Below are 20,278 nucleotides of genomic sequence, written 5' to 3'. Positions count from 1 at the left end.
CAGAAACAATAAATCTTGCCAGTTCAGTTAGAAAATATATGAAGATCAAGGAATTTTGATAACAGCAGATGATACTGGGAGATTAGCACATGTTCTTGAAATTAAAGTCAGTTTAAATGACTGTATAGGTAACCCCCAAGTTACAAGTGTTCACGTAATGCTCATTCGAAGTTACGCGATAAGCACCCCCTAGTGTTTACAAGAAAATCCCCAAATTATGAATGTTGCAGCACCATGGCATTTGTTTGCCCTTACGAACCACTGCAGAGGCTCTGCAACATTCACTCTATACCCCCTGCTCCCCACAACTGCTTCTCCCTCCCTTCCTGATGCCCTGGACTCACCTTGAGAAGATCTGTCTCCTCTCTGCTGCAATTTCTGCCTTTGAGGGACAGGAGAGTCAAAGGAAGCTCCTGGATGCCGTAATATCATGCGAGTTCAGGCACCCATCCTCTTTTGCAGAGAATGGGTATCTGAACTCTTGCGAGATCACGGACCCCAGAAACTTTCATTTTCTATGCAAACTCTGTGTCTGTCTCTTGCTCCTCCCCCCAACTCTTTTTTGCCACCACCAGAACACTTTTTATTTGAACGGAGACCTTGGGGAAATGGGGAGCTCTGTCTGTGTGCAAATGCAAGTCTTGAAAATGCAGCGATTTTCTGCATTTTCAACCACCCCCATTTCCCCAAGGTCTCCTTTCAGATAAAAATTATCTGAGCGCCTATGGGAATCACTGAGCTTCCAAGCGTCCCTAGGCGCTCAAACACCTTTTATCTGAACGGAGACCTTGGGGAGATGGGGAGCTCTGTTTATGAGTAAATGGGGTAGTTGAAAACTCAGCGATTGCGTTGCATTTGCACACAAGAGAAACTCTCCATCTCTCCAAGGTCTCCGTTCAGATAAAGTGTTTGAGCAGCAGTGGCTTGAGTTTCTCCGCTCTGTCTGAGTGGAAGGAAATGGAGGCACAGAGGAGGATTGCTCTTAATAAGGCTGGCACACATTAGTGAGCAGCGCACCTGGGTCTTCTTGAGAGCAATCCTGCTCTGGATCTTCAGTTTCTTCCTTTCATACAGAGCGGAGAAACTCAAGCTGCTGCAGTGACTTGAGTTAGGAGGATGACAAGAATAGCAGTCAAGATTTGGGCTACTGGCCGGTCAGGCAAGGAGTAGATTGGGCAGGCTGGGTGGGGAGATCGTGGCTGCTCAGGTGGCTGCCACCAACAGCTTGGACGCAGGTGCAAGGGGACTCACCGCACGATGCTTTCCTGCTCAGCTGAAGGCTTCGTTCCTGCCCTCAAACTAAGACTGGTGCATGCGAGCAAGCAGCGGACCCGGGCCATGGACGGCATTGGTTCCTAGACCTGACTGACTCCAATTCCACACTTTGCTCCATAGGCAAGCAAATGAAGCAAACACTCTCCCCCCAAATGGAAGCTTCTGGGGCCATGATCTCTTTTGAACTTGCATGATATTACAGCACCCAGGAGTTTCCATTGTCAGCATGAAAAACATTTCCAAGTCGATTCTCCTCTTCCTCAAAGAGAAAGAAATCACAGCAGAGGATTTTTGTAAGGTAGATGAGTCTGGAAGGGAGGGTGAAGCATGAGGTATCTTAGTGAGTCGGGGAGGCCTTAGAGGCCTGTTCCATCACTAGGCCCTCCATGGCCTTCCCACCCTGAAATACCTCATGTGCACTTAAAGAGCCAAGTGCATCTTAACGAGCAGGGAGTAGCATGCATTGTTATCAGGTGCATAAAATTGGGTCATAAATGCATTCATTGGTCAGAAAATACATTTTTAATAACACTGTATTTGTAAATGGTTCATAATTTAGGTAGCCACCAAACACGGACTGGGTGTTCTAGGCTGGTTTCTTTTAAATGTAGAATGGATATTTTCTGTTTGTTTTTGTTATATATCACATTCAATAGATTCATTGTTTGAAATGGGCAGCCCTAGAAATAAATAATCCCAGATATAGGTCATGTATATATGATATAATAAGTAGCTAGTACTACCAAGTTCCCTATAAAAGGCTATGGAATTTGCTTGTGTAGCTACTAAGGAACTAAATATCTTGTAATTGGGGGTGGGTATTCATACTTTAGTACTGAATTGAATATTGTAATGTCTTAATGGTCAATTTTTACAAATAAAGGGAATTTAGTCCTGGAAAGGATTTTGCTTGCTTTTGAATAAGAAGTGCACTGGAACATGCTATTCAGTGTTTCACCTTGGCTTTCTCTGTCAGCTAGTTAAGAAAAACCCAGGACTTCAGTGGTAGCTAACAGGGAACTTTGACTTATTGTTCTCTAAAGAAGAGTTAGAATGCAAGACTTAACTTGTTAAAAGGGAAATGATATCTCATTAATATGGTTCGCACACAGCCGGCACATCTTTGGCCTGGTACAGGGCAAATTGTTTCCCTTCTATTTCTACATCTTACTTGGCTGCACGTTCCTTAATCTTGCCATATTTGCTGCATACCATCCACGGGAACTCCTCAGCACCAGAGAAACTGTTCATATAACATTCTTTTTAATTTGCTTCATCTTGGTTGCCACTAATGCCTCCTGGTTCTCCCAAGTCATCACCAAGACCATGCTTAAGATGCAAGAGATTGAAAAGGAGCATGGGCTCAGACAGGAAGTGGGGGATTCAGGTCAGCGAGAGTTTTACCAACTTCTGAAGGAGAAGGATAACAAATACCGGCACCTGCGCCAGAAGTTCTTCAGGTTTCATGGCTTGTCTTCTCTCTGCAATCTGGCTTGTGTTATCTGCATCGGGGCAAACTTGGCATTCATTGCCTTGCAACTGGAGAGCCTGTAGACTCTCCATTGCTCCTGCTGGTTCTCATGCTTTCTCCTAAAATTCTGGTTTTGCTCTGAGGAGGAGCTTGGAAATGACCAGAAATCAATTCTTTGGAGTGTATCCCATTCCTCTAGAAACAACCAGATACAGAATGCTCTCCTGAAGTATAAATTGAATTGTCCAGTAACTGAAGGGATGATATTTAAACCTAGAGCAAATTAGCTGCATAAATTAATGCCGTTTCTGTTTTAAAATCTTGATGTAATATTAGTTTGTGTTGTGTTAAATTAGGAAGTTTTTGTAACGTTTTATGATTTGTCATTGTCAGTAGGCTACCTATTGTTAATGATAATCTAATACCATTTAATATCAATTGTATACCCAGGGAAGAAGACCTTAATGAGCTCATTTTTAGCAATAAGGTACAGGTTCCTGCTAATAAAATAAATAAATAAATAAATAAATAAATAAATAAAATGGCTCGCACACACTGCTAACTGTCCTTTACATGTGAATTCAGGCCCTGTAGCTTTTAAGTAAAGATATGTTAAATAATGGTTTCCGTATGTGTAAATAATCATAACACATGGAGGAAACAAAGGTCTCTTCAAAGCTCTTACTTGACTGGTGGTAAGAGTGGTAATATTTCAGCTTTTTCTAACATAACAGTAGAAAACAAGCAGAAGTCTCTGTGACAGAGGATCATATATAATACTGAAAAGAAAATTTAGTACTTTGTAAACCATTCTCTGTTCAAGTCCAAGTACCAAACTTACCTTTACTAAGCAATTTCTATGACCAGGAACACTTCCGTGTACATATAAAATATTGTGCTTCACATTGACCTGCCATATCTGTAAGATTAAAATTACCCAGAGGGAATTAAAACATATTGTTGTTATCGACTTATAACAAACTATTTTTAAAGTAAAAAAGACATCTTTTTCTGTTCTTAGAAGAAAGTTATGTAGTTTCTTTCAATAGAAGTAAAATGGTTATATAGTTGTTGTTTATGGTTTTGAATCCATCTGTAAATATGGCAGGGACCGAAGTTTGTATTCCCTTTAAATACTTTACAACATTTGGCAGAAATAGCTTCGCATTGCATTCTTCAGCAACTAAGAGATTTTCTGTATTCAAATTTATAGATTTCATGATAACTTTGTGCATTGTAAATCTTGTATCAGCTTCTGATTATTTAGAAATATGATCAGGGTTTATTGAAATTATATATACAGCTATATACAATCAATTTGTTTAATAGCCCAGTGATGGATAATTTTTAATAGCATAATCTATGCTTGGACAAGATGGCCATGTGAGAAATTCTTTTGTCTTTATTTCTGGGCTCCATTAACAGCCATATTGGCAAAAAGAGGACTAAGGTCCTTCTCTAGCTTTGAAATAGTGTAATTCTTTCATCATATGAGAAGGCAAGGATTCGTTTTTCATCTCTGGTGAAAATAACAGTGGCCTTTTCAATTAATTATTTTGAATTTCTTGAATATGCAACCTTTATTACATAGAAATCCTTGTGCATTAAGAAGTTAATTCAGATGAGATATTCTTCAGCAGCCTTACCTTTAGGCCCCTAACTGTCCGATAGACATTTCCTAAGCGTCCTGGCATTTTCTTTCCCTTGAAGACCTTTGAAACACCCTGTCTCAAAAATCAACGTGAAGTTAGACATATATTATGAAAGTATCCCTTTGTGAACTCCAACATAGAGAGGGTAAAAAACTAGGTTTAGACATCAAACCTTGCATGTTCTGTCAATCGGGTGGCTTTGTGTGATCTTTCTTGCCATGGCACTACTCACCCCAAGGTAAAGTTGGCCCCAACCCATTGGCCTTCCCAAAGATCCTCAAGACCTGGTTTTATTATCGGGCATAGGAATATTATGGAAGAATGGAACCCATTAAATGGCTAATATGATTGCATTCTTCCCTGTTAATATAGATAGTCCTTGACTTATGAGTCTTCACCTCATGACAATTCAAATTAACCATGGCCTCCAAAAACATCAGTTATGACCCAGAGAGCTTGCCAACCTCTTTGTGTTTGTAATTGGTTGCCAAGTGCCCTATGATCATATGATTGCTATTTGCAATATTCTCTACTGGTTTCTGGGGAAATTAGTAGTGAAGATTGCAAACAGAAGAGATAAAGGATTTGGGATCCGTTCCATTGTGTACCAAGGGATTTTCCCCTCCCCCTTCTGCAGGGAGGGGAAATCCTCCCATATGCCTGAGGAACAGAACAGACCTCAAATCTGGAGAAACCATAAATGAAGCTAGTGCAGAGCCTTTCAGAATGCTGGCTTCCCTAGTATTTTCTCCTCCAGAGAGAAGAATGCTAGCAAAAGAGGTGGATTCTGGGGGGAAAACCACTAAAGGTTCTGAATCTTTAGAATTATTGTGGGAATGGGACCACATGCACAATGGAGTGAATTGCTGGAAAAGTAAGTGGATGTGATGTGATGGGGAAAGGGTTTGTGAGCTGTTGGGCCTAGCTCAGTGGTGGCGAACCTATGGCACGGGTGCCAGAGGAGGCACTCAGAGCTCTCTCTGTGGGCATGCGTGCCGCTGCCCCAGTCCTAGCCTTCAGTGGGTTTTATAAAATCTTTTCGCTTTAGGTCTCCGCTGCCATGTGCAAAAAAAAAAAAAAAAAGAAAAAAAAGGTTCAATCAATCAGTCAATTTCAACTTCTCGTGGGAAAAAAAAAGATCTTGCAAAGTTGGAATTGATTGAACTTTTTAGTCCCACCCAGTCTGCCGTTACCACTGCAGCCATGCCCACCCAATTGGCCACACCCACCCAACATCCGACGATGCATAAGTGGGTTTTGGGTTGCAGTTTGGGCACTCGGTCTCTAAAAGGTTTGCCATCACTGGCCTAGCTAGTTGACACCTTTCAATCCACAGCAGATTTCTGTGTATCAATGGGTAATGTCATACAATGGAGAGAGCTTGGATTGCAGTTATTAAACAAGATAGTTATAAAACTTGAGGCTCCATTGTGGTTGTTAAGAAGGACTACTTATACTCCCAGATAATCAGGCATATATAGAGGTTCCCCATGACAATTTATATAGTTTTCAAAAAATATGATTAAATTTACTCAGAATCTGTATCTCTGTCAACAATGGGGGGCAGCATTATCTTATGAAGATTTTGATATTGCCAAAATGTCCAGATTCAATATATGCTTTCAATTAGTATCTTCTCCGAACTGATCAAAATAATATAGATAACAAGAATACTTGCAGAACTAGAAATTGATCCGGGTCGTCTGTGTGATTTAGTTTGGCCATGGGTAGCAGGCTGACCAGAAAATCCCCATCTTTTCATGACTCCTTGGAAACCTTTGCCAATTCTGAAAGCAAACAAACCAAATTAAATGATTTTTAAATAACTATAATCGAATTTGATAGAATTACATTTTCTAGTAGAATTATTATATAAGTTGCATATTCAGCATAAGATTTTTATGAAATATTGCTATGAAACCTGTATGTGGCTAATTAAAAATAAAACTAAGTACTGTTTTTTTCATTTGTAATATTCACTATAAATTAACAGTTGGCAGCTTTTAGATGTCTTTTTTTCAACAAAACAATTATTTGTTGCTAATTATGGCTTTTTGTTAGACCTACATAGGTTTCACACGTTTATATATTTCTCTTCTTATCACTACATATAATTGGGAATTATATGTTTTAATTTTCAATTTATTTTGTACTGGCCCATAATTGTTATCAAACATTTAAAAGGAATTTTGTAACGTGATCAGCAAACTCACAATAGGCATTAAAGTTTAAACATCTTTTTAGAACTGAAGAATGCTCCATGTATCAGTTTTCCTTCTGACTTAGATGAAAAAAACAACAACCATACTACTGACAATTAGTACCTGTATTAAAATATTGCTATGTAGACTGATTTTTGTTGGAAATTAGTTGTTATTTTCTTCCTCTCTTTCCTTTTATATCCTTGCCTAATCAGTCTTGTCACCTTTAACCTTTTTTGTCCTCATTTATTTTTATTTCCTATTTAGACTTGTTCTTCTGAAAAGATTAGAGATTCCCCTAAGAAGGCCAGTACTATTTTTTGTAAAGCAATAAAACTGTTGGCTCTTGATCAGTTTCCTGTTGCTATATTGTTGTTTGTTTGAGGGATTCTGAGTTGTGTACAATACGATTATTTAAGTTAACAGCCCTTTTTATGCTTGAAAATTTAATGGTTAGAAAAGTTTTATTAATATTTTACTGAATTAATATTAACAGAAAGTTTGCTAATGTTTCAGTTATGTTGCTTATGTTTTATTCAGAGTGCTCAAAATAAAATTCCTTAACATTTATGGCTAGACCTCTGCAACAGATTATTTTGAGAAAATGCAAGGCAACAATCCCAAACGATTCCTGAAACAAGGCTTTTAAATATGTCAATTGTCCAGTGTGGCATTTCTACTTATCTGATAACATTCTGTAAGCTGTTATAAATACAGATAGTCCTCGGCTTATAACCACAACTGAGCCCAAAATTTCCATTGCTAAGCAAGATGGTTGTTAAGTGAGATTTGCTCCATTTTACAACTGTTCTTGTCACAATCATTAAGTGAATCACTCAGTTGTTAAGTTAGAAACACAGTTGTTAAGTGAATCTGGTTCCCCAATGATATTGCTTGTCAGAAGGTCACAAAAGGTGATTACATGATCCGTGCAACCATCATAGGTATGAACCAGTTGTCAAGAATCCAAATGTTGATCACATGACCATGGGGATGCTTCAATGGTCATAGGTGTGAAAAATGATGATGATCACTTTTTTCTGTGCCGTTATAACTTCTAATGGTTCTAAGTCGAGGATTACCTATAATATAGAATGGAAGTACCAATAAACTCTTGGAAGACTCTGCAAGCAACATCTCAATGAAAGAATAATAGCCATCCAGCATTACTTTTCAAGTAGAAGTATATACAACTCTTAGTTTCAAAGGTGCTTTTCAAAAGGCAAGTGAACTTGCTTTGCTTTTTCCTTGAAGATGTTTCACTTCTTCATGAGAAGCAAAACTTTTTTAAGGAAAAAACAAAGAAAGTCCTCTTGCCTTTTGAAGAGCACTTTGGGGACAATCATGACCTGGATAACTAAGAATCTCCATAGACATACAATTCTTAGACTTCACTAGAAGTGTCCTGATGCCAGAATTGCTTTTTTCCTAATCTTACTGGCAGTGGTCTCACCCCGACATAAGTTGTTGATTACATGTTTCATGGAACATCCAGTTTAGAGGTAGTAAAGTCTGAGTAAGCCATTCAGACATCACAATAGAACATTACTAGTGATGTCAACATGAGATATTTTAACCCCAAATATATTGTACATTTTTATCGTTGAACTTCTCAATGAACTAGGAGCATACCAGTGCAAAATCATTTTGATTAGAGATATGACCCCTTACAGATTTTTTGCATCAAGCAGAAAATATGCACTTATAATTTTTGAGTTTGATAATTACAAAAAAAGGATCATAGAAAAAAAGGAGCTTTTCTGTAATGCAGTAAGATTTAACTTTGTAATCATACTTATATTTGCTGCAAAGGAAATAGTAAGCCTCTTGTATTTCTTTTTGTAATTTCAGCACTTCTGTCTTTGTTCTCTTTATTCTGTATTAATTTGTTAGTTTTTAATGTTATCTTTAATTTTTTAATAAGATTTATATAAAAAACACAAAAGTATGCAAACAATAGTTAACAGGAAGATATTGACATTCCCTTCTAGATTCCAGTGTAATCATAACATGGATTTGTTTTAATGACTTAAACAGATTTAACCAATCCTGCAACCAGCAAAAAAATCAGAAGACCTTCAAGATTCCCAATCTCAATTATTTTAACAGTAAAATTAGGATCAGAAATGATTAAGACAATCTTATTTATAAATTATTTGTAAAAGTATTATACTGGATATTAAGGGTTCTAAAATGTCAGTAACTATACAATTTGAATGTTGTTTCAGCTCTCCAGGGTTTTAGTTATCTCTGCCAAATTCATGTAATCTGTACATTTGATAATCATTCTTTCCACCTTACTAGTTTTTAATATGAAAAATTTATATGACATGAAAAGATTCAGGATGGTTACTAAAATAAAATATTAATAAAAATGTTGATGGCTAAAGGACTCTAGCTTCAATCACGAGAAAACTGAATTGAGGATGAGCTGATCTCCATTTTTTATTTGTCATGTGTTAGAACATTACCATCTATAATGTGGATCTCATAAATGTTTAACATATTTTTTAAAAAAGAAAACTTATTCAGTTGATCCTAGCATCTATTTCTGCTTTAGTCCATGCTAAATTTTAGCTTTCCCAATAGTCTCTAGATTTATTTTGCCAAATATCTTCTGCTACGCTTTTTGCCTTATTGAAAATGTTTGCAATTTCGTTTTTAGTATCTCCTTTTTTTTTTTTGAAACCCCAATTATGGTCTCTTAGTTTATAAAAGGAAAAATAAAAGACAAATCCATGGCAGCACAATTAGGGTGTTTGCCCTTGAAAATAGGGGGTGTCATTCATCTTAATATGATTAGTTAAATCCAGAATCCCTACAGCTTTTTGAAGTTCATACTAATCTCTTGTAGAATTAGAAATGGAGCTTGGAAATCTGAATTTTTCACAATATACCAATATTCCATGAATCAATTAAATATGTCTTGTGAGCTAAAAACCATTTTAAAGATAATATATATATATATATATATATATATATATATATATATATATATATATATATATATATATATATATATATATATATATGAGAAATTTTTAGAGGAAGCCAAAACATGAAGCAACAATATTTAGTCTTGGATTGTTGACCATATCTCTGTCAAGTTCAATTAAGCAATATAATCCCTGGTAACAAAGAACAAAGCGTCCATTTCAGTATTTTTATCTAGATGCCCTTTTTTAATAAAACAGCAAAGATGGGATTTATCCACATAGCCCATAAACAGTGCCTTTGATGGGATAAAATCGAAAAGCAATTTCAACACACAAATTGCATACATATAAGTGGCAGCACTCCTGGAACCATTTTTCTTCAGGTTTTAACAACTTCTAAGAATACGGAAATGAAAAACTTCAGCTCTTAATAGCATGTAGATTGCTGGTTATTATTGTGGTGCAAACACTGTCTCTCTTATGGATCCTTTCAATGTAATACATTTATTGCATGGACATATTTTTTTACATGATGAAAAATTAGGCAATGAAAAATAATAAATTGCCTTGGATACATTCAGACTTTTAAGACACATTTTCATCTTTATTTTCCATATTTGGAGTAAATCTTGCATTTATATGCTCCACCTCACTAAACATAATGTCCACACAATACACATTTCTTTACATGTGGAATTCTACTTTGCGATACAGAGCATGAAATTCTGACGTTAAAAAAAGTTAAATATATTATGCTTTGAATGACAATCTGCTTGAGTTTGTTCATAATAAAATACTTAGCTTTACTTTTTCCTAGTAAAGCTAAGGAATCTGAATAACTTATTTAACTGAATAGGTCATCATTCTACTAGTTAGATAACAGATCAAAAACTTTCCTAACCCTAATAAATCCAGTGGCCTTCTTACTTTTCTACCACTGGTAAGCTATAAAGATGAAAGAAAGAAATCAGATAATGAAGACAAAACTGAACAAATACAACAGGCCTATAACTTAGTAATACAATAAATCTCTAATTCTTAGTTGTGTCATTTCGCAACAAAGCTACTGACATATAAATCATATTGTAGTGGGAGGGCACTTAAGTAAATTTTGTCCTGTATTTTAAAAACACAACAGAAACTAAAATCTAATGCATATACATGCTGGATAAAGAACCAGAATAATAGTTTCCTGTGACGGCGGCGCCAATGGCGACTGTTTTCAGCCGTCCGCCCTGGAATGTGTCAAAGCCAGCTGAGACAGCGAGCAACAGCCTTCTCGCGGCTTGGAATCTCTCTCCCTGGGCGAAGGGGATGAGTTTCCTTCGGATAGTGGCAGGGCTCCCTGAGAGACCCCAAAGTTTTTTTTTCTTTGGTGGTCAGAGGGTGAGAGCTCCCATGGAGTCTGAGGCGTTCTCCACATTCCAGGATGCCTTTGCTCTAATTTTTTTTTTGGGGGGGGGGGGGACAAAGCTAGACGCTGCTTACACATCTGCTTTCAAAATGAACTTGTGAGTAAAATTTAAAGCAGACAGAACCGACCAGGGAGATTATATCTGTGATTATTTTGAGACTTTAACTCTGGAAAAGATTTCATCTTCTCTCTTTTCTTATTTGAGAGGGGTGAAAAATGGCGCTGAGATGTTGTTTTTAAGAGTGAAAGGACTGGAACTTCAGTTTGAAACAATATAATAGCTTTCTTTTTTCTTCTTTTTTTTATTTACACAGGGGGCTTTTGTCTTTTTTCCCCTCCTTTTGTCTTCTTTTCTCTCTCTCTCTCTCTTTGTTAAAGGTTTTATAAGATTTTAAGAGTTTTTTTTTTTTTTAAGATGGCTTCAAAGTATTTTGGAGCTTTTGTTTCCAAAGCCTCAATCTCCTCTTCGGTAATGCAGACAGCTCAGCAAGTTGAGTCTAAATTTCCACCTCTTTTCTCAGCTTTACCAGCAGTTTTACCTAAAGACTTACAGGACGCTTTGGAAGATAGTGTACGATGGATTGAAAAAGAGATAAGTGAAATTATTGAAAATAAATTTAGGAAATTGAGAGAAGATATAGCGTCTGTGCTTCAGAAGTTTGCTGATCACATAGATCGTTTGGATCAGCGTATTGATGTTGCTGTAGAAAATTCTGAAAAATTGGAAGATAAAATAGAAAATAAGGTGGAAATAATTCAGGATGAAATTACTATGTTACAATACAGAAGTATGGAATTTGCTTTAAGAATAAGGGGAATGCAGAAAAATAATCAAGAAGATTTGAGACAAGTGGTTGCAAAGGATATAGCTCTTATTTTGGAATCCGAGCCTGAAGAAATATTGAGAGAGACAGAAAAAGTTTTTAGGGTTAATTCAAGGGTTGCAAGACAGAGGAATCTGCCACGAGATGTGGTTATTTATTTTTTTAGTAAATCACTTCGTAATAAAATTTTACAAGCCTTTTACAAGCAGAGATTCCAAATTGCAGCCCAGGATGTTATATTTTTGAAAGAACTACCTTCAAGAATTCTCAAAGTAAGAAAGCATTTTGCTTTTTTGGCTGATGAGCTTAAGAGGCGACAGATTTGTTTCAGATGGGAGATACCGGCTGGAATAGTGGTGAATTATGCAGAGACACGCTACAGACTTGATACAATTTTAAAAGCGAAAGATTTTTATACTTCTGTTTTGAAGGCGGGCTCTTTATTACCTACAGCTGAAATATTAGAAGAAAAGTTGGAAGAGCAATTGATAGAAGATATGCAGGTTAAACCTTTGCAACAATCTCTCTTGACAGAAGATTCATTAATGAAATTGAGTACTTGTGGAGCTTTTAGAAGTAAAATAAAGGTGGAAGAAAAGCTGGAAGAGCAGCTGATTAAAGAAAATATGCAGGTTGAACCTTTGCACCAGTCCTCCTTAACAGAAGATTCATCAAAGAAATTGGGCATGACTCGTGCAGCTTTTAGAACTGAGGTATTAGAAGAAAAGTTGGAAGAGCAACTGATAGAAGATTTGCAGGTTAAACTTTTGCAACAATCTTTTTTGACAGAAGATTCATTAATGAAATTGAGTACTTGTGGAGCTTTTAGAAGTAAGACAAAGGTGGAAGAAAAGCCGGAAGAGCAGCTGATTGAAGAAAATTTGCAAGCTGTACCTTTGCAGCTGTTCTCTTCAACAGAAGATTTATCAAAGAAATTGGGTATGACTCGTGCAGTTTTTAGAAGTAAAATAATGGAACAGCAGAAGGTTCTTCGTCATCTTTTAAGCAATAGATAATAGAAGGAGAAGTTGGAATATCAGCCGGCTAGTTATAAGGAGTTTTGTTAAATCTTTGTTATTTAGGGGAAAGTTTATGATCCTTGCCTGGGAGAAGATTTGATAGGCTTTAATCTAGGGATTTAATATCTGAGAGTATTTACTATAACTTTTAATAAATGTATAAAGTTAAATTTTTGTTTTTTAGGGGAAAGTTTAAAAGCTCAAAATTATGATTTCTGCTTGAGAGAATAGTTGATAGGTTTTAATTTGGTGATTTAATATTTGAGAGTACTTATGATATATTATGATATATTAAAAGTGGATAAGAATGTTGTAAGGTTTTGATTTGGGAGAAAAGGTTATCAAAAATTTATTTGGGTTTGGGGGGGAAAGAGTTAAGAGCTAAGTTTATATTGTTTAAAAGAAATACACATCTCGGTGTGGAGAAGGTGGATAAATTATATGAAGAATAAATGTGGGATTTAATGGGTAAATTACGATTAGAGTAGATATGATTAAAAGTATTGTTTGGATTATGAATAATTTTCGTTTTACTTATTGTGATTTAGTTTGTATTAGTTAAAGTTAAAATAAATATGGGATTTAATGGGTAAACTTTGATTAGAGTAGAGATGATTAAAAGTATTGTTTTGATTATGAACAATTTTTGTTTTAAATTTGGCATTATTTGATTTCGATAATTGATTTTCTTTAACTTGTTTAAATTTGTTTTGTATTTGAGTTAATAACTTATTGATTTTGTTAATTGTATAGTTGGATAGGTTTAGTTAGATATAGTTTGCATTAGTTAAAGTTAAGTAGATTTTGTTTAATATGTTTGAAAAAAAAATGGGTAAACATTGATTAGAGTAGATATGATTAAAAGTATTATCTTGATTATGAACAATTTTTGTTTTAAATTTGGCATTATTTGATTTTGATAGTTGATTTTCTTTAATTTGTTTAAATTTGTTTTGTATTTGAGTTAAAGTAACTTATTGATTTTGTTATTTGAATAGTTGGATAGGTTTAGTTAGATTTAGTTTGCATTAGTTAAAGTTAAGTAGATTTTGTTTAATATGTTTGAAAACCCTGTGCCAAGCTCTGGGAAGTGGGGGGGAGGGGAGGTTGGGATGGGTGGGTTTTTTGGGACTGGGAGGGAGGTGGGTCGGGGTGGGGGGGTAGGTAGGTTAGATGATAGGATTAAAGTAAGATAATAAGGGATAACTTATGAGAGAGATGTTGCTTGGGCATTTCCCCGGTACTGTATCCGAAGAGAGATGAGAGAGGAGGAGAAAGGTTAGGGAGAAGTAGGATGGTGAGAGGAGAGGGGGAGGGGAGAGAGAGAGGAGGAGAAAGGTTTGGGAGGAAGTAGGATGGTGAGAGGAGAGGGGGAAGGGAGAGAGAGAGGAGGAGAAAGGTTTGGGAGGAAGTAGGATGGTGAGAGGAGAGGGGGAAGGGAGAGAGAGGCGAGGGGAGGGAGAAGGAGGAGGGAAGTAAGGGAGAGTATAAGAGAGGGCAGATGCAGTTTCGGGGGGGGTGGGCAAGCGACATCTAGGTGTATTCATTCTATTTTGTCAAATGTGAAATTTCTTCTTTTTTGTTCATGTAATTGATAATTGAAAAATAAAAACTTTTTTGGAAAAAAAAAAGAACCAGATTAATAGCCGATTTGTTGTAACGGTTGAAAGCATAGATATTGGATGTCTTTGGGCCAATTACTCTCTCAATCTTAGAAAGAGGACAACGGCAAACCAAAAAATATTGCCAAGAAAATTGCAGAGATTTGCCTGTTAGGAGTCAAGGATGATTTGAACAACAGAAATGCAGAATTCTTCTCTTTTTGATACATGAATTTTTTTGTACCAATCAGTAATGTGTTCAAAATTATATAATCCTAAGATTTACTCCTAAAATACAAAGTATCAAGATGGCAGCCAGGGGAATGGAAAATAATTTTATGAAGAGAGTATAAGTTTAGTAGAAAAAAATGCTTTACAGATTAGACCTTAATTTTTAATATCACTTATTAAGGCTGTTCCATGAACAAGAATCATCATTTGAAATAGTATTAATATGCTATATAATGAAAGATAGGAGATAAACTACCTTGCTTTATTTCTCAGTGCTGTAACTGATGCTGCCTTACTCTATTGACAACCCATTCATAACTAACTCAGTACCATTTTATCACAGAGTAGGAAAAAAAGTGTGATTTCCAGAAGCAGGTTTATTATAATATTTATAAAACCTCATATATCTATTTTATACATATTCTTTCTCAAATCAGTTAGGAATGTTTGAAGAGCATCCTATCAATAGCTTAATTAAAAATAGAAGAGACTTCCAAGAAAAGCTAATTAAGTTGTACTTAAAATTTTAGGACATAAAGAAATAGAGTTGAAACTGACGTTTTAGCAGTGATATCCACGTACTGCCCAGGGCGAAAATGAGCTGCATATAGAGGTGTACCTTAAAGTAAATGAAGAAAGATTAAACAATTTAACTAAAAAAAAAACCCTCACAGGAAACCCAGAATGGGGCCTTCAGGCACAGACCCTTGGCCACGCCTCCTTCTCCTCCCACTCCCGCCTCCAAAATATTAAGACCACTTTTTGAATTCTTTTGTGCCTTCAACATGAGATTCCTGAAATACTTCTCACTTCCAACCAAAAAAATGATGTCATCAACATATCCAAAACTGTATCTCGCAGTGATTTTAATTGCTATTTCTAATATAGCATTTATCATTTGGTCTATAAATTAAATTAGTATACAATCTTGACACATAACTTTTCCCAATTCTGAATCAATTAACAGTTTCATACTCCATTCTACTTGTTGCCTTCTGGCCATTGCACCAATATTTAATAGGAAAATGAGATGGTTTTTATAGGCTATTCACAATTTGCTAGGATTTAATAAAACTTTGTCTAATGAAAAATGAAAGATAATGTGCGGTAGCTTATGATTGTAATAGAGCCTGCCCATTACAATTGCATGTCACGACAGGTATTAAGAAAATGACTTTGCTTAACCCCATGCTTTCTCTGCTGCAGCTGTTAAGTAACTATGCAGGTTGTAAGCAGAGCACTGGGTGCCTCAGGGGTGAGGATAACCTACAAGGCCTAATGCAGATCAGGCTCACCTGTTTGGAACCTCGCAAGGTATCCTCCATCACCTGAGACACTTACTGCTCTGCTTTCTGTCCCTTGGGGTCCCCACATACCTTTGGCTTGTTTTTCCTGCCCCACACAATCCCAGTAATCTTGGGCATCCACTCCACCTATCATGCACTCATCTTCTGAAGCGCTTCAATGCTCCAGTGCTATCTGCAGCACTGCACAGACCAGGTTACGGAAGCATAACTATTTTCTTTGTCATGTGGTCACATGGTACAATTCCAGAAGTGGCTGCCATTTTCTGAGAGACTACAATTCAGTAAGTCTGCTCAGAAAATAGTGGCTGCTTCCAGAATCACCCATGCAGCCACAGGATGAAGCAACTCATTCTCTTCCCTAATCCAGCTCTGGAGTTCCACATATCTTTGAAAGATAAGTGAGGAGTCTAATGGGGTGGGAAGCTGAGACAATGCCTGTGGAGATCTGGTGTGTGTGTGGGGAGACAGGCAGAAGTGTGTTGCAGCAGTCAATTGTAAGGGTGAATGATTTCAGAGGCACTGCAGTGACCACAACTTCCCCATCATGTCATAAGTAGCTTTTGGACAGTCCACTGTAATTCAGAATGGTTGTTAAGTTACCAGTCATAAGTCAAGGACTATTTGTATTTTAAAAAGTATATGGTATCATTGAACATTATTTTTCTGCTATTTTTTAAAAAATACAGAAGCATTTATTTTCAGTAGTAATTAGAAGTAACTTTTATTTGGTTCACTTTGGGATCTTTTTTTTAAATGTATTAACTTTTATGGATTTACCCTCCTGTGCATGACCACAATTCAGTCAATTATCAAATATTACAAATAAGCTAATATTTGCTATGAGCTAGGTCTAAACTAAATAAAAAATATTTCTGCTTTAGCCAATTTATTATTATTATTTTTAAAAAGTCACTTCATAATGATTTTTCTCCGGAGAATGAGTAGCTTCTAATTCTTTCCTTTTATTTACATGGTATATATTACTTTTTTGAGTAGTAGAATTCTAGTTTAGCAAATAGTTATTCTTATGCTAAGTAGCTTTTAATTATCAGGGAGAATATATTGAAAAAATATACTCCTAGTTCTGCACCTTGTTAAACATTACCTGGCTTAATGACAGCATTAGACGACACTCGAAATACTGAAATTTTCTGTTTTGGTGGGAGTCCTAGTTCTCTGTACAGCTCCATGACAGAAGAACTTCTCTGGAAAAAACATAAAACTACAGTAAGCATAGAAAAAAGTGGAATTTATATAATATGCAAAGCTTCAAGGACCTAGACAACGAGGATCAGATTTTATTCATCTTCTGGAAAAGAGATGTTGCTTTTCCAATGAGGCATTTAATATCCATCTCTGCATCTCCACTTTGAGAGATTTCACTACCCAAATAAGTAAATCTTTCTACTTTCTCAAATCACTGTGATCCCAGTATGATTCTCTATCTGTACGGTGTAGTTTCCATACATGACCTTTAATTTCTTGGCACTTATCCTGAGGCCAATTTTGGTTGCTTTTTCATTTAAGGTAGTTGTCACTTGTAGTTTTTCTTTATCTCCCTTAAATAGGGCAATATCAACTGCGAAATCCAGGTTGCCAAGATGGTCTTGGTCATAATAATGAATCTCTCTCTCTCTCTCTCTCTTTTCTTTCTAGTATTTGATTAATTTTCTATCATTACAATTCATTTATGCTTAATGAACGTGTTGTCTGGGTTGCTTTTTCCTTAGTCATAAAAATGAAGTTCTTACTCTCTATCTCATTTTTCCAACCATTGATAAAATAAGTTCCATGTTTGAAAATATTTTGTATCTTCTTTTTCTTTAATTCTCAATGTAAGTCTATGCATTTCCACACAGTCCAGTATTTTCTTAATTATTGCTTCATCCGATGGTGTTATCTCATTTTTCAGTGCTGCACAAATATAATCCTCGCTGCTAATACATGTAGTGTTAAATATACATTTTGTTTATCTATTTTTTCTAGAATAATGCCTAATAAAAAAAATTCAGATTTAAAATCTACATATTTTCCTAACATCTTTTCTAGCCAAGTATATATTTTTCTCCAGAATTTTTTTGCTTTAACACATGTCCGCCACAAGTGATAATATGTAGTGGGATTTTGATTACATTTCCAACATTTACTAGACATATTTTAAACATTTTTGCTAATTTAACAGTATAAAATGCCAACTATGAATGCCTTTCTTGATGCGTGATATTCATCACATAACATAGTCAAGGTCTACAAGGAAGAGAAGCTATGATAGAATACAGCCTTCTCTAACTGCAGTAGAAATTTTGATTGGCTATTTTTGGTCTTAATGCAACATCTTGATAGTAGGTATAACTCCTTAAAGATAGTAATGTATTATGTCGCTACACCATATAAACATAGGATCTGCCAGAGATTCGTGGGGCACACTGCCAAATGGTTTCTTAAAATCAACTAAGTTGATGTCAGAGGATACTCAATGCCTCACTACTCTGATATTTTAAAGGTGAAGATTTGCAGCAACCTTCGGCTTATTCTTCTCTCAGATGTTGGTATAGGGCCATGGTGGCGAACCTATGGCATGCATACCACAGGTGGCACTCAGAGCCCTCTCTATCGCCCCAGTCCTAGGCCTTCAGCTGGGTTTTATAAAACCTTTTCACTTTAGGCCTCTGCCACCATGTGCAAAAAAAAAAGGTTCAATCAATCAATCAATTTCAACTTGTCACGGAAAAAAAAAGATCTCGCAAAGTTGGAATTGATTGGTTGAACTTTTTAGTCCCACCCAGTTTGCTGTTACCACTACAGCCACACCCACCCAATAGGCTATGCCCACCCAATTGGCCACACCCACCCAATGGGCCATGCCCACCCAGCACCCAACGATACATAAGTGGGTTTTGGGTTGCAGTTTGGGCACTCGGTCTCTAAAAGGTTCGCCATCACTGGTATAGGGCATTTTGCAGCCACCTAAGAATTATGCAAAATCTCTTTCCAGGCACCAATAGAAGGATGGTGCCCAGCCACCTGTTGCATTCTGAAATGTTACCTTTCTTGGGGATTTTAACAACAGCCTGTCTTCGCCTGTCCTCTGGGACTACACCACTTTCCCATCATTTATTAAACAACATTGTCAGTTCTTTCACCACAGTTTGGCCGCCATGTTTTAAGATCTCTGCGGTTATCTTATCTAAGCCAGCTGCCTTGCTTTTAGGGCTTCTGTTTGCCATATTTACCTCTTTAATTGTAATTTCATCAGTATTCATCTCTTGTTGGGGCACCCTCTTCATTAAAACTGTATATAGTGGGTGGGTTTGGCTGGTTAAGAGTTAAGAAAAGGTGGAAAATGGCTTCAAAACGCCCTGGAATTTCTTCTTTTCCTAAAGGCTCAATTTCTTCTCCAGTTATCCAGACTGTTCAGCAATCAAAGCCTAAGTCTCCTCCACCCTCCCCCCCATCTCAGGCTCTCACACTTAAAAGATATACAGGATGTTTTACAGGATGCTTTGGAGAAAACTGCACAAAAGATTAAACATGAGACAGCAGAGCTTTTGGAGCACAAAAATAATGAGGGAAGATATTGTGCTGGCTCTCCAGGGACCTGCAGCTCATGTAGAACGCCTCGACGACCGTGTGGATGAGGTGGTGGGAAGTGTTGAAAGATTAGAGGACAGAGTTGAAAAAGTTGAAAATAATGTTGATGCAGCACAGAATGAAATTATAATGTCACAATACAGAGATATGGAATATGCTTTGAGAATAAGAGGGTTGAAGGAGAATGTGCAAGAGAATTTGAAAGAAGAAATTACAGCAGAATTAGCCTCCATTTTGGGATGTGAATTTGAAGAAATGTTGAAAGAGATAGAAATTTTTTTTAGAGTTAATTCATGGATTGCGAGGCAGAGGAATTTACCAAGAGATGTGGTTATTTATTTTTCTAGAAGATCACTTTGTAATGAAATTATACAGGCTTTTTATAAGCAAAGATTTCAAATTGCAGCTCAAGATGTTATAATTCTAAAAGAAATACCTCCAAAAATTCTTAGAAAAAGAAAGGATTTTGCTTTTTTGGCTGAGGAGCTTAAGAAACGACAGATTCAATTCAGATGGGATGTACCTGTTGGAATAGTGGTGAATTATGCTGGTACACATTATAGACTTAATACAATTTTAAAAGCAAGAGATTTTTATGTTTCTGTTTTGAAGGCAGGTGCACCAGTCTCCACGATCTAAAAGAAATGAAGGCAAGTCTGAAGGACAGTTGGCTGTAGGAGCAATGTCATCAGTAGGAGAAGAATTGTTGGTTGAATCTATGCAGCAGAGTTTGGAGATAAAAGAAGACCCGAGGGA

General features: G+C 36.4%; 1 protein-coding gene across 1 annotated transcript in view; it reads right to left on the bottom strand.

Annotated features, from left to right (window-relative positions):
- Positions 1-20,278, bottom strand: part of MRPL3 (mitochondrial ribosomal protein L3) — a 43,773-nt gene that overhangs the window by 6,904 nt on the left and 16,591 nt on the right. The window contains exons 5-9 of the mRNA XM_039336219.1: positions 17,037-17,136; positions 15,183-15,243; positions 6,077-6,185; positions 4,393-4,470; positions 3,588-3,665 (exon numbers count right to left, since the gene is read on the bottom strand). Of these exons, the coding sequence (XP_039192153.1) occupies positions 3,588-3,665; positions 4,393-4,470; positions 6,077-6,185; positions 15,183-15,243; positions 17,037-17,136 (426 nt within the window). The remainder of the gene's footprint in view (positions 1-3,587; positions 3,666-4,392; positions 4,471-6,076; positions 6,186-15,182; positions 15,244-17,036; positions 17,137-20,278) is intronic.

This window comes from Crotalus tigris, unplaced genomic scaffold (genome assembly GCF_016545835.1).
Source record: "Crotalus tigris isolate CLP2741 ecotype Arizona unplaced genomic scaffold, ASM1654583v1 scf7180000017666.27876245, whole genome shotgun sequence".
Classification (NCBI taxonomy): domain Eukaryota; kingdom Metazoa; phylum Chordata; class Lepidosauria; order Squamata; family Viperidae; genus Crotalus; species Crotalus tigris.
This window is presented reverse-complemented; position numbering and strand designations above follow the sequence as displayed.